The sequence below is a fragment of the Pogonomyrmex barbatus genome, unplaced genomic scaffold, assembly GCF_055798465.1.
Source record: "Pogonomyrmex barbatus isolate J1 unplaced genomic scaffold, ASM5579846v1 scaffold19, whole genome shotgun sequence".
NCBI lineage: Eukaryota > Metazoa > Arthropoda > Insecta > Hymenoptera > Formicidae > Pogonomyrmex > Pogonomyrmex barbatus.
In genome coordinates, this window is record NW_028297115.1 from 3,777,048 (window position 1) to 3,791,886 (window position 14,839).

The 14,839-nt window shown below is 36.7% G+C and overlaps 1 protein-coding gene across 1 annotated transcript in view; it reads left to right on the forward strand.

Moving 5' to 3' along the window:
• The window catches only part of LOC105423029 (uncharacterized), a 314,375-nt gene that overhangs the window by 153,244 nt on the left and 146,292 nt on the right, over positions 1-14,839 (forward strand). The window contains exons 3-5 of the mRNA XM_089075663.1: positions 7,718-7,993; positions 8,126-8,157; positions 8,239-8,324. Of these exons, the coding sequence (XP_088931789.1) occupies positions 7,718-7,993; positions 8,126-8,157; positions 8,239-8,324 (394 nt within the window). The remainder of the gene's footprint in view (positions 1-7,717; positions 7,994-8,125; positions 8,158-8,238; positions 8,325-14,839) is intronic.

Sequence of the window (14,839 nt, forward strand, 5' to 3'; positions counted from 1 at the left end):
CATCGAAAGATACGTGCACCTTGCCCCGTGGAATAAACATTTCGTCGCACCACATGCAACATTTCATCGTTCACATACACGCGCGGAGCCATAACGCGACACGAAACCAATAAGCGATCGCACGATGCGCACAGAGTAGGCGTGTAAAAACGAGTACATCCGTTACAGCGCGTACGAAATATGTTGATAATAAACGGAATAACAGCTCGACGCGAAAGCTACTGGCGTGCACCAAGCAGCATAAGAAAAAATTAAATAGAATAAGGAAGTGTAATATGAACCCCGATTTTTTAGGATATTAGCCATACAATGGCACTTATGCAGTGCCGAGGCTGACCGCACCGCCACATGCTGAAAAAATTTCACAACACGCCAGGCATTTATTTCGAAAAACCGGGGTTAATGAATCAGATACAAACAACCTGGAATTAAACTGGATATTAATGCGTTAGAAGAAAGAGCGCAACAAATGGAAAAATACCTAGATCAAACCAACGAGCGATGCAAGAGCATTATTGGATCCGTCCAGTTCACGTGTAAAAACATAATGCAAATAATGCAAAAGGACAACGCAAAATTAACACAGTTGCTAACGCGGCTGAGAACTATCTATTACACTAGAAACAGCAAACAAGGACTAATAAACGCAATTGGCGTGATAAGCAAAATGTTATTCGGTACTATGGATGTCGAGAACGAAAAGCATCTCAATGAACAAATACAAATAAGAAAGAAAATCAACAGATCTTAGAACACGCGAAAACTCAGATCAAAATTATCAACGCCACAATAGGGCACATGGATGCATTGGAAAAAACAGTTAGTTACAACGAAAATATATTGCGGAATGTCACGGCACGAATGGAGTTACAGCTTGCGAAGTATATGCAATGAGAGGACATGGACGAAAACTTATAACACTGCGGACAATAATGATGGACCTCACAAAAGACGTAGAAAACACAATCGACTATTTGTCACTGACCAAAGACGGGATAGTATACGCGCGACTATTATCATTGGAAAAAATTGTAACAGCTGCGAGAAGCAGTAACCTAATTGATCAAGAGCTTACATTTTCCGTTTACAATACAGGTAGAAAACTGGCGTACGATCCAAAAATATATAACAATAAGCGCATGTTATAAACCGGACATTACACGATTATTCGTTTCCCGATAATTGCATTTCCAACTTTAAACTAATATAAACTGTATCATTACAACTACGCAATTACGGTACCTTTACATTTATAAAAATTTACCACCTGCTAGTAGCGATAAATAAGGAAAATCATCACTACATATTACCAAACGAAACTATAGACGAACTATAGACGTGTATACAAGACGGATAATTGTACACATGCGAATAAGATTTTTTGTCTATCATATCAACACGAACGCACCATGCGAGGTGCAAGTTTATGTAAACGCGTCGGACCAACTCAAAAACTGCGAACAACGATGCATAGCATCTATTATATTAGGTGTACAAAAAAGTTCTGAGCTTTTTTTTTTGTAAAATTCAATCTTTATTCAAAAACAAACAAAAAAATATTAATCAGCGAAATATTCCCCGTTTGCATCAACGACCTTTTGCCATCTTAGCTTGCGAATTCCTTGACGATAGAAGCTTACCGGCTTCGAAGCGATAAAGTCATCAATGCATTTTCGTATCTCTTCAAATTTCATGAAATGTGTATCAGCCAAATGATGCTGCAGCGACCGAAATAATCGTAGTAATCGGAAGGCGCCATGTCTGGGCTATACACCGCGTGCGGGAGAAATTCCCAGCCTAACGCAAAGATATGGTCCTGAGTCGCTTTCGCAACATGTGGTCGAGCATTGTCATGAAGCAAGATCATTTTACGACGTCCTTGGCCAGCCAATGACCTCTTTTCTTCTAAAGCATCGCTCAAATTGATCAATTGTTGTTGGTAGCGATCTGCCGTGATTGTTTCACCCGGTTGTAACAACTCGTAATACAACACACCTTTCCAATCTCACCAGATACAGAGCAAAACCTTCTTGGCGTGGATATTGGGCTTTGGCGTCGATGTCGAAGGTTGATCAGGGTCAACCCATGATTTTCTACGTTTCGGGTTATCAAAGATAAAGAATCCACTTTTCATCGCCTGTAATGATTTTGTGCAGAAAATCTTTTTTCCGAAACTTTGAAAGCAAAATATGTGCAGTGTCACGCCGACGATTTTTGTTGTCTTCGGACATTTCATGCGGAATCCATCTGTCTTCCTTCTGAATCTTTCCCATCGTATGTAAATGGTACGGAAATGGTTTGCTGCGTAATGCCAAGCTGTTCTGCAAGCTCCTTTTCAGTTTGCGCAGAGTTTATATCCAGCAATGCTTGCAATTCGTCCGTTTCAATCTTTTGAGGGCGTCCAACACGCGGTTCATCTTCAAGACTGAAATCTCCTTGGCGAAATTTTTGATATCATCTTTTACATGTAGTATGACTTACAGCATTCTCTCCATATGCAGCACAAATCATTGCAGTGGCTTCAGCAGCATTTTTCTTCAGATGAAACGTGAAGTGGATGGAAAATCGAATATGCTCTTTTATTATTGCCATCGTGAACACTACTGATTTTTGAGGTTATGTGCATCAAACACCAAACCATATGGCATTTTAGAAGGCCAAATGTTTAGAAAGCTTTAAAACCGCAAAAGGGCGGGAAGATATATAAAATTTAAATTGTTATTTCGGTTGTATGAAATCTAAAGCTCAGAACTTTTTTGTACACCTAATAATACACCCTTATGTGATAACATTAACGGAACCATAAGCATGGCTATATTCAATGATAACAAATAAAAAAATAAATCCAGTGCGATAAGTCAGGACAACAATTAGAGTTAAGCGGCACGGGAAAAATAAAAATTAACGGAAAATGTAAACAACACTCGAGGTAACACAGCAATAGTCGATGAAATATATACAGGCACAGTTTTAACACTTACGCTGCACGACAGCGAAAATAACCAATCAATAAAAAAGATTAAGTTATAATCCATAATACAGAATCTACTCGAACTCGCTGGACTAAGTATACTCGAAGACGAGATAAATAAACAGGTAGACAAAAATATGTACATATTCAGAAATAGCCATTTTATATATCCAATTAGCTTTAGCGGATTAATAGTAATTGTAATCACAATTATACGTTAATCACGTTATAATGATAATAATTGTAAAGAAAAAAAAATCAATGAAAAACCCTTCATCGTAATACCAAAAATCTGCGACGAAGCAATGCTATTAAGAGCAAATGTAAAAATAAATGTAAAAACAAAATACTAAACCTATGTAAAACTTAACTATAAGATTAGTGTAAGCATTGCGTACTGCGTCTCGAAATATCATTGTAGTACTAGTATAAGCACTAAGCTAAAAGAAAACTTCCCCTCGTTTCCTTTTTCCAAGGGAGAAGGGATGTTGCGAAGAATGTTGCGCAACCTCAATGATGCAAACCGATCTCGTAACATCGCTGATTAACTAGAATCCCAAAGATTCTGACTAACTCGAGAATTATTAAATAAGAAATTAAAATAAGTAATTAAAATAATAGAATAAATAATCGCCCTTGCCAATTGCAACGAACTAATGTGCAATTCGGCAAGGACGCTGACTCTGATAACACCGTGTCGACGCTGATGTAGCAAACAACGTTTCGACACAAGAACGCGCCAAAACCGCGTAACAGCGGACCGATAAAAGCGACGAGAGTAATCAAGCGGTCCTCAACTTAGAGGCTCACAAGTGACGACGTAGATATTAAAGAAGTGCGATCGTTTGTGAATGAATCGGAAATAACGACAACCAAATCAATTAAATAAAGTGTTTTATTTTAAAATTGGAGTGAAGTTGTGACTCCCCTTCCCACTTTTCCGCCACTCTCCCCTTGATTGCGCCCGGAGCGGCATAACAAATACAAAAAAAATCTACGATATTGATAAGTGTCTGCTATATTAAATAAAGAAAGAATTAGAAAGATACGATATAATAATAATTAGAAAGATAATAATTAAAATATTATAATAATTAGGATAATAATTAGAAAGATATAATTATTTAGACAATTATAAAACACGATTTCTCATTTGGCCCCACTGTGCGGCGGCTCGACTCCACTCGGCCGCAGAAGACTCGCGTGGGCATAACGAAATTAAAATGATAAATATGTTGTGATTATATATTGCAACCAAAATTCCATAAGACCTATATTACCGTCATACCGCTGACCAGCCAGATCCCGAGGATTCTGGCTAACTCGATATTTGTAAAATGTAATATTAAAATAAGTTTAACTAAAGGAATAATGCGCACCCTTGCTGATTGCAACAAATCCATGTGCAATTCGGCAAGAACGCTGACACGCGATAACACCGTATCGAAACACTGACCGAATCAAAATAGCGTTTCGACACGAGGATACGCCGAGGCCACATAACCGCGTGCACAAGCACGCGGATTGATAAAAAGGGAAGTGAAGATGGTGCTCACTAGGCTCACTGGGCTCAATCGGCTCACTTGAATAACTCTAATAACTCTGTTCGTAAGCATCCGTCATATAAATAAAGTTCGATCAATTGAAGTCGCATTAAGATCTAACAAGAAGAGGACGCGGATTTGGGATCACCGATTTTTAAAAGGCTTATATATGTTAAAGTACTCTACTAGAAGAGTATTTGAGCAAAAGGATAGGATGCGATGCTCAGCTGTTTTTGAGAAAAACTAGTTTAAAGTTTATAGCGTTTCTTATATACCGGCCATGTTAAGCTCATTGTCGCCAAGATCGCGTAGCTCGGACGCTCAGCCTTGTACTATCAATCTGTCGACCCGGGCACAGTATATACACTAGCGCAACTCTCTGTCGGCACTTTGGACGTCAGTGTTGGTCAAAATAGAATGCACATGCGTGAAAGTAAATTAATTCGCCATTTGAACTTCCTTTTCGTTTTATTCTCTTTGTTGGTCTCTTTCTAACTCATTAATATATTAAAAATAAAATGCGCCGCGAAAACATAACGAACACTTTATAATTATCAGCGAAATATTAGCTAATCTAATGAGAGACGTAGAAGACATATTAGAATATCTCGTCGGAATCAAAAATGGAATTCTACTCACGGTTGATACCATTAGAACAAATAATAAGAAATTTGAAAATCGCAACCACACAATTACCGGAAGGATTATATTTCCCATTCGAAATTAGAGAAGAAAATTGGGCAGTAATAGAAAAATTAATAACAATGAGTGCATATTACGATAAGAACACATATACGATCCTTCCCGCTAATTTCATCTCTAACATATGAAATACTAAGCGTATATCACTACCCATACCAAGCAAACAGAATACATTCGCGATGATAGACATTAATAACCTGCTAATAGCACTAGACACCGACAGATACATAGATAAAATTAATTCGAGAAAAACTATAAGAATATAAAGAAATTAACGTGAACTACCTATGCGAACAAAACTATCCTATTTATAGTGTAAAAACCGACTCAATTTGTGAAATAGATACTTATTTAGAAACGAAAAACCAATATAAAAATTGTAACTTTAAATATGTAAAAATAAAAAATAGTATATGGTTAGCATTAAACGACCTGCACTCATGATTATATTCTATACGGAAGAAAGCGATCGCGATACAGTGTAAGGACATGCGGAAATACGAGAAACTATTGTACAAACCAGCAAAGTTACACTATCAAATAATTGTAAGCTATTGACAACCGACACAATAATATAAATAATATAAAATCTCAGACGATAACACGCGGAAAAGAAATAAAAACGTACTTGCCAAATTATAATATTACAACACTAAATAATAGTTTTAACGTTAATATAGATAAACTACAAGAAATAAAATTAAAAATTACAAAATCCAACCGATCTTAAGGATTTAATCAAATCAATTACAACAAGTAAATAGACACAAACGAAAAATCACCTCTTATATGAACACCTCTTATATGAACATTTTGTTTATCCAATGGCAACAAGTGACATCACAATAGTAATAATAGTAATTGGAATAATTGTAATAGTGACGATAAAAATAAAGAAAAGACAGAAAAAAGCCACTAAACAAATTCTAGTAGAGCTGAATAGAAATAGCGAACTACGTAGTATAGATCGCGCCGTTAGGAGAAGCAAAATACACGATTTTAAATAAACGATTATAATAAGAATTGTATCGGGAAAAATCTTTATTTTGTAAACAGCGAAAACCTCGTACCTCCGTTTTCTTTTACTGACGGGGGGAAAGGGATGTTGTAGCCAGATCTACAACTAATAATAAAAGTAGTCCGCATGGCAACAAAAGTCTGCCACAGTGCGGCAACAGTAGTCTGCATGAATTTCGAAAAAAAATCTTTCGAAAGACGACACAAGTGCGTGATCGCTAAAATTGCAATCAGTCTTTCAAAAGACCGCAGAAACGCGTCGCGCAAGAATATTGCGAAAAGCCGATTCCTTAATTTGCTGATCGAACGGTGCGCGATGTTAGTCAATCGATTGTTTCTATATAATCAGTTACCCGAGGACGGGAGGACGGAGTCGAAATTGTAAGTCGTTCGGAATCAAAATCATAAGTCATATGAAGTCGCACGAAATATTACCGAAATCCGTTGCCAAGTTCACGCGAGCCGTCAGTATATCAAGTGTCACACCCGGTCGTCGGCCGCCAGAGTAACGCGAGACGCGCCGAGCCGCTCGACAACGTTTCGTATCGTGTGTGAGAAATATAACAGTTGTAATATTATTTGTTTAAGCCTTTGTTAAAATAAATCGATCAGTTTTGAAAAAAAGTGTGTGCTAGTGCTTTCAAGAGGACCCCTCCTTCGATCCTGCTCGGAGTTCCAACTCCTTAGGCTTGGTGAACCCGACTATCCCTAATAATAACGTTGTAGCCCATCCGGGGTACAATAGTACTTTAACATATAAGCCTTTTCAAAATCGGTGATCCCAAGTCCGCGCCCTCCTCTTGTAAATCAAAAAATTATAAAACGAGTATTCTTTTGAAATAAATGATTTATTTAACAAAAAGTATAGTGAAGTATTTGTCTGCTGCTTCCTCGTTGGATCAGAATCCTCCTCGTGCTTCACGGACAAAACAAAATTCTCAACTATAATTATAATGAATATTTATTATTGAAAGTTCATGCTGCTTAGCAAATTGTATAAATCAATCTTCTATTAAACACATTTTTAAAAATCGATAAATATAATGCAAAAAAGAGAAATTAAATGATAAGATCGTACAATATCATGAATTTATATCAATAGTCGATAATATCAATATTCTTCAGTTAATTTCGGGCCTCCCAAGTCCTTTTGATGATCAAAATTTGGATTGATAGTTATTTTAATAATATTTCATCAGTGTCGCAGGTATTTTGTTACTTAAAATTATAATAAGTTACCTCTTTAAGTGTTTAAATATTCATATAAAATATAAGATAATATTAAATCACTAATGATTTCTATATCAATGTCCCAATACAATGTCTTTAATATTAAAAATAAATAATTAATTAGCTTACTAGTATTAAATTTCTGAAGAATATATCATTTAAGTATCATTACATTCTTCATTACATTTTCTTTCTTTTTATTATACAAAAACATGCATGCACATAAAATATCCTAGTAATTGGATGATTTTAGAACAAGAGTACCGAACCTCAATCCCACGGAATTATTACCAATGACGTCGACGCAGAGTAGAACTTACGTTTATAGAACCAGAGTTCCACGGAGTGATCCTGCCGAATTGGCAATGTCGACATCTTCACCGTTGCGGGAAAAGAACGTTGGACGTGCTATAACAAAAAGAAGAGGGGCAGTTAAACAAAACAAAATACACATTGTACGAGGCCATAAACTCGTGGCCAAGTTTTTTCGACAACCGACCTTCTGCGCTTTTTGTAAAGACTTTTTGTGGTAATATTTTATTTAAGATATGTTTTGTATTCTTTGCTATAATGTTTTATAACTTTCATCTCATGATTTTTGAATTTCTACAATTTTAATCTAATTTTAGTCTTTTATCACCCTGTTTAATTTTTGTTCCAGGGGTTTTGGAAAACAGGGATATCAATGCCAAGGTAAAATTTTTAATCTTTACATTTACTATTTTTTTTTATATATTACTATAAAATTGAACTATATGTATTTTTTTGTTACAGCGTGTCAAACTGCAGTGCACAAAAAATGTCACGATAAGTTATTAACTAAATGTCCCGAGAGTGGACGAGAATCAGAAAACACGATAGTAAGTATCAATGTCTGTATCAATAATTAAGGAAATTTAATAATATAATTAACCATACAATAAACCAAATAAAATTAATGTGATATTTTTTAAAATTATTTATATATACATAATTATATATAAATATGTAATATATAAATATATAATACATATAAATAAATGTATATAGAGAAATTTCGGACAACTGTGACAAACTTAAAGAGATATTAGTTTGTTAAGTTGAATAATTCTTGTTAAGTGTCTGGCAATGCTTCCCCTAAAAATTATGGACTGAAACAGATAATAAGTGTATCCTATTCGTTTCTGATTAGTTTATATATTTCTCAATATATTTCTTTTCATGCAATTACGGATAGAAGGAGTACACGGAGTTACCAATCTATTGGTTTTTATACGCAATGACAGACGATTAACTGTGTCGGCCTGGTTCCATATAAATATAGAATTTGATTCGTATATATAGGGTGTCCCAAAATTCCTACATTTGGAGTACACTACGTGATTCCTTATGCTAAAAGAAACAACTTTTTCCTTTAGCAAAATTGCATTGATGAGTAGTTTTTACAGTAGTTTACAGTTTTTACAGGATCATATTAAAGGTGACGAATGAGCGTGCATATGTACGTAGCGGTCAAGACCGGCGCGCGTTCCTCAGGCCAGCGCGGCCCTGGTATCTAATCTTTGACGACTTTCATGTACTGTATTGTTTAAAATATGGTAAAAGTTAACAAAGTAAATATTATTTTCATCCTTTACGTAACGATTTAAGTAGGTATAATAGGCCGATTCTAAATCACTATGTATTAGTGAATATACATATAGTGAATATACATATATGGTACGTTTGTGTGTGTGTGTGTGTGTGTGTGTGCGTGTGTGTGTGCGTGTGCGTGTGCGTGTGCGTGTACGTGTGCGTGCGTGCGTGCGTGCGTGCGTGCGTGCGTGCGTGCGTGCGTGCGTGCGTGCGTGCGTGCGTGCGTGCGTGCGTGCGTGCGTGCGTGCGTGCGTGCGTGCGTGCGTGCGTGCGTGCGTGCGTGCGTGCGTGCGTGCGTGCGTGCGTGCGTGCGTGCGTGCGTGCGTGCGTGTGTGTGTGCGTGTTTGTTGTGTGTGTGTGTGTGTGTGCGCGCGCGCGCGCGCGCGCGTGTGTGTGTGTGTGTATGCGCACCCTGGGAAGGGGGATGACGTCACGGGAGCAAGGGTCTACAGAGAGAGGGTGAATTTCCCTCTCTGCGTTTTCTCTCTCTCTACGTCGAACGAATTACATTGTACCACTATCATATTACTAACAAACGATCAATTATTATTAAACTACTATCAACGTCAATGATTACATGAAAAAAGTGAACGGCGTCATATTGAACGTCGATCGAACTGCGTTGTATCACTATGATATTACTATCGAACGACTATCAACGATTATTTAAACTACTATCAACGTCAATCAAACTATTATCAACCACTTTGAACGTCAATCGAACTGTGTTGTACACTACTACTATCGAACAACTGTCAACCATTATTAAACTACTATCAATTAAATTATTAGCAACTACTCTCGATGCGCGTTGAGGGAGTATGGGGTCCGCCCCTGCCCGCCATTACTCAGCATATTCGTTATCTCTTTCACATGTATACTTACCGCACCTGAATCACAGGTAGGATCTCTCCTTCTCCTTCCCATCTTACCGTTGCATGCTCTCCCCTTTGCCCATTACAGTTCTTTTAATCGTTTTCTTTTCTTCGAAGATCTTTTTTTATTATTTAATATTGTCAGTCTGCAGGAGGGGATAAGGGTTCGCCTTCAATAAATACAAAAATATATGATTCAGACGGATTATTTTGGATTATATTCATCCGATTTTTATTATTTGATAATAATATTAATAATATCAATATTACTGTAATAATAATAATAATAATAATAATAATAAGGAATGATGGAGAAGAGAAAAATAATTTAATAAAGTAATATATTTCTTCAGTATTTATTTTTTATATTTTATTAAAAAATTTTAATTTCGAAAGAAAGATATTTTTCAATATACACATTTTATTTTTCATTTAATGCATAATGCACAATATTATTTATAGCATAAAATATTAATTCGCATTCTATAGGTGAATTTTTATCCTAAATCTTGCGCAAAACTTGTACCGCATTGCATTTATCGGTGATACAATTTTGATGTAAAAAGTTTACAAATTGTTTAAATTTTTCATTTATGTCATATGTATTTTGACATAACCAGATATATGCATGCTCGATGCAATTTCCAATTCATATAAAAATAGTACGATTGATAGCTTCATGTACAAGCAAGTATCATGCAATTGTAAGATTAAATTGTAATTCAACAATTGTAATTCTTTTGTTCTAAGATATTATTAATATTATTATCAGTAACAATATTAAGTTACATCAAGAATATTAAGTTTTTAATTAGTGATATTTTATTTGTTGTCTTTTCTTTTGTGATAAGGATCAAATTAATTTTTTGTTATAAGTTTGATGTACTACTACCCAGTCGTTTATTAAAGACACATTCATTTATAAATTGCGCTGAATAACTATATAATTGTCCATCTGAACGAGACGTGGCATAATTGTAAGATTAAACGAACTTACCAAGTGAAGTTCGATCTTAATTATGCCTTCCGTCTCGTCCGGATGGACAACTATGTAGTTACGTCTCCGCGTCTGCCTTGTCAACAGAGTTCATAGAATCGTAAAACTAAAAGGGGATGTTCCGACATCCAGGCCCCCAAGTCCGCCATCTTGTCTCTTCATTATTTTAAAGTCTTGAAGCAAATCGCCAAAAGGGTGGGAGAAGCGCATAAACGCTTAGGGTAAGGAAAGTCCATCCGGACGAGACGGAAGTCATAATTAAGATCGAACTTCACTTGGTAAGTTCGTTTAATCTTACAATTATGCCACGTCTCGTTCAGATGAACAACTATATAGTTATTCAGCGCGATTTGTAAATGAATGTATCTTTAATAAACGGCTGGATAGTAGTACATCAAACTTATAACAAAAAATTAATTTGATCCTTATCACAAAAGAAAAGACAACAAATAAAATATCACTAATTAAAAACTTAATATTCTTGATGTAACTTAATATTGTTACTGATAATAATATTAATAATATCTTAGAACAAAAGAATTACAAAAAATGGAATTATAAAAATCCTTTGCGTTAATAATTGAGCGATTATAAAAATTCGCAAAAGTTCGAAATTCTCCGGACTAGCCCGCTGCTCTTTTGATAAGATCCAGAGAAACTCCCGTAGCGGCAGCGAGGGAGGTAGAAGCATGCCGAGTGCTATGGGCTGAAAAAAGATCGCGTTGCACTTTGTACTCCTCCAGACCCCTGCGAACCTAGCGACTCACCATTTGGATTCCGACCGCTTTATGGGGTCTAATACATGAAATAAACAATGCCTGACAATCTAGAGAACGTAATTCTTTAGTGTGCTGTTAGATAATATTCTAAAATAGTTAGATAATATTCTAAAATAGTAACAATACAAAGCTGTGGGCGGTCGGAAAACCGTGGAAAAATGAGAAGGAATTGAATTCGACCTGGGGCAGAGGTCTTTATTCTGTCAGGAATTTTAATAATAAGTTTATTATCTGTTAAAAAAATATACGAGACTCTAATAGCCGCGAGAGTTTGTGCGCGCTGTTCTGAGGCTAAGGCTAGGAGAAGAACTAATTTTCTATTAATAATATCTAGCGTTAGGGAATTATAAGAAAAAATTTTTGCTAGCTTCGCAATTACAGGAGTCAGGTCCCAAATAAAATCATACCGAGGTTTCTGTGATTTCATGGCACTGATTTCCCTGCCAAAACGTTTGATCAGGGAATGATCGCGTTGTCGGAAACCAGAGAGATTGCTGAACGAATCATGTTAAACGACGAATAAAAATCGACCTTCTTTAGTTCCTAAGTTAGGAACTCAAATACTTGGTTAACTTCCGGAGAAAAAGGTGTAATTCAATATTTCTGACAGAAACTCCACCAGGATCTTAGAGGGCGAGCGTATTGTAAATGTGACTGTAGAGAGCGAAGTCAAAATGACGTCTAACGCTGATGACGGGACTGCCTGAGATCTGAATGCCTTCCTGATAATTTCCCTGCTGCCAGGAAAAGGTTCTTCCACTCCGAATGTTGAGGTCTAAAGGAGATAACAGAAGAGAATGAGAAGGTGCAAAAAAGATAGGATCAGCGATTAGAAGGTGATGAAACATCGGAAACCATGGTTGAGATGGTCACCATGATATGACCAAAATTCCCGTAGCTTCATCATTAATTATCTTCCGTAAAACTCTGGGAATCAAAATAAAGGATGGAAAGGCGTAAAAATAGAAAGAGTGCCAAGATAGCGTCTATCGCCCAGGCGCCTGAGCCAGGGATCCAGGAAACATAAGTCACAGTTTTTGCATTTATTATATTAATGCAAAAAGATCGATGAACCAAACGATCTCTCGATAAGATTAAATGCCTGAGCTAATAGGGACCACTCTGTATCGGTATTTACTATACATGATTCGCTGTCTGCAATAACATTGTTTATCGATGCAATGTAAGATACCATAAGGTAGAGATTTCGTTCCTCACACCACCTTCAAATATCTCTAGCAATATCTGGATAGGAGAGGGTATTGAACTGAGCCAAACTTATTTACATAAGAAATGGCAGTGGTATTGTCGATTCGAAGCAGAATGTTACAGCTATGAAGATCAGCTGCAAAACTCTTTAAGGCGTACAGCTTTCAATTCTAGAACGTTAATGTGAAGAGATCTATCTTCAGGTAATTACTAGCCATGCGTCGACAGTCACAGAAAGCTTCTCAGCCTGTGACGCATCTGAGAAAATCTCACGAACAAAGGGGGCAGACCGAATAACGTTGGATTGCTCAACATCCGAGAGTACGTTGAGCCATCAATTAAAATCCTCTCTCAAGTAAGAGGGAATTGCCATTTGCTTGAAATAATCCATAGAGAAGGCTTTAAGAACCAAAAATTTCTCTCTTTCAAATCTCTTAGTATATAAAAGACTATATTGTATTGCTGGAAAGATCGAAACAAGCGAGCCAATCATACAAAATCTTTTACAGAAAAGTGTGTTTCTCTGGGAAAAATCGTATTAGTGGAAACAATCTTCGTCTTTTTTCAAGTGGGATGGCCACAGATTGCTGAACCAAGTCAAAAATAAAACCTAAATATTTACATTTTGAAGAAGGCGTAAGTTGAGATTTTAAATAATTGATGAGAAAACCTAGGAATGAAAGTAACTTTTGTGATGCGTGAATGTTTTCCTGGCTGAAACATCTAAAAGCAAAAAATCGTCAAGGTAAACTACCGAATGGAGGCCTCTTTCTCGCAATGACTTGACTACGGGACGCATAATCTTAGTAAAGATAAAAGGGGCGATAGCAAGACCAAACGGTAGGGCCTTGAACTCGTATACCTAGTCTCTCCATTGAAAACGAAGAAATTTCCTTGTGACGAATGGAGGGATAGGTATCAGTAGATAGGCATCTTCGAGATCCATAGTAGCTATCTTATAATTAAGAAACATAAGGCGGATTATTGTGCGCCAGTCTTCCAACTTAAAATGTGGAGGAGAGATGTACGAATTCAGCCTCTGCAAATTTAAAATGAATCGCATTCCGGCCGAAGATTTCTTGATGAGAAAAAATGGAGAAAGAAATTAGTCGTCTGATGGATGAATTTTCTCCAAGGCGCCCTTTAGGAGTAAACGTTTAATTTCAGAATTATACAATTCTGCCTGAGTTGCGGACACGAAACGTTTCTTGACTAAAAGGTGAGGTGGAGGCGGAGTAAAAAAGGGGATCTTATAACCCGTCACAGCTTCCAATACAATAGGATCTGAAGTAATTTCTCTCCAGATCTATGTAATCTATAAAAAATATATATCTATAAAAAAGGTCAAACGACCTGCTTCTTACTGAATTTAACGACGGGATCTGGACCTCGGCCTCCTGCTGCGACTCGACAGAGCCCCTCTTTAGCTGGTGAGTCGATGAGTCCTTGTGAAGAGGGGCCTTGATGTTTTTTAAGATTGATTGGTTGATACAGGATGGCTGATTCCTCTGCTGCTTAAAGTGTTGAACTGCAGGACATTGAATCCTTTGAACTGGCTGCTGGATCTTTTTAGTCTTGTGTGCTGTTCTTTTGATTGCTTGTGCGGCATTTATTTCTTCAGCAAAGTTATTCCCGAAAAGGTATTCGTCAATGGCGGCTGAGTCGCATGCACACTTGCCGAGAACATTTAGCGAAGGAATGATGAATGCACGTTTAATTTTAGGCCAAAATGATGATCTGATAACAGGCGAATGCCTTCAGCAATCTTGGAGATAGCTGATTTGCCCTCCAAAGAAGTTTGGAGGGATTCTAGCTTAGAAAGCTTCGAGAAGCCAGAAACAATTGTTTAAAGACGCTCCCACCTCCCCCTGAGATTGCAATTGATATCTATCGCATGTGAT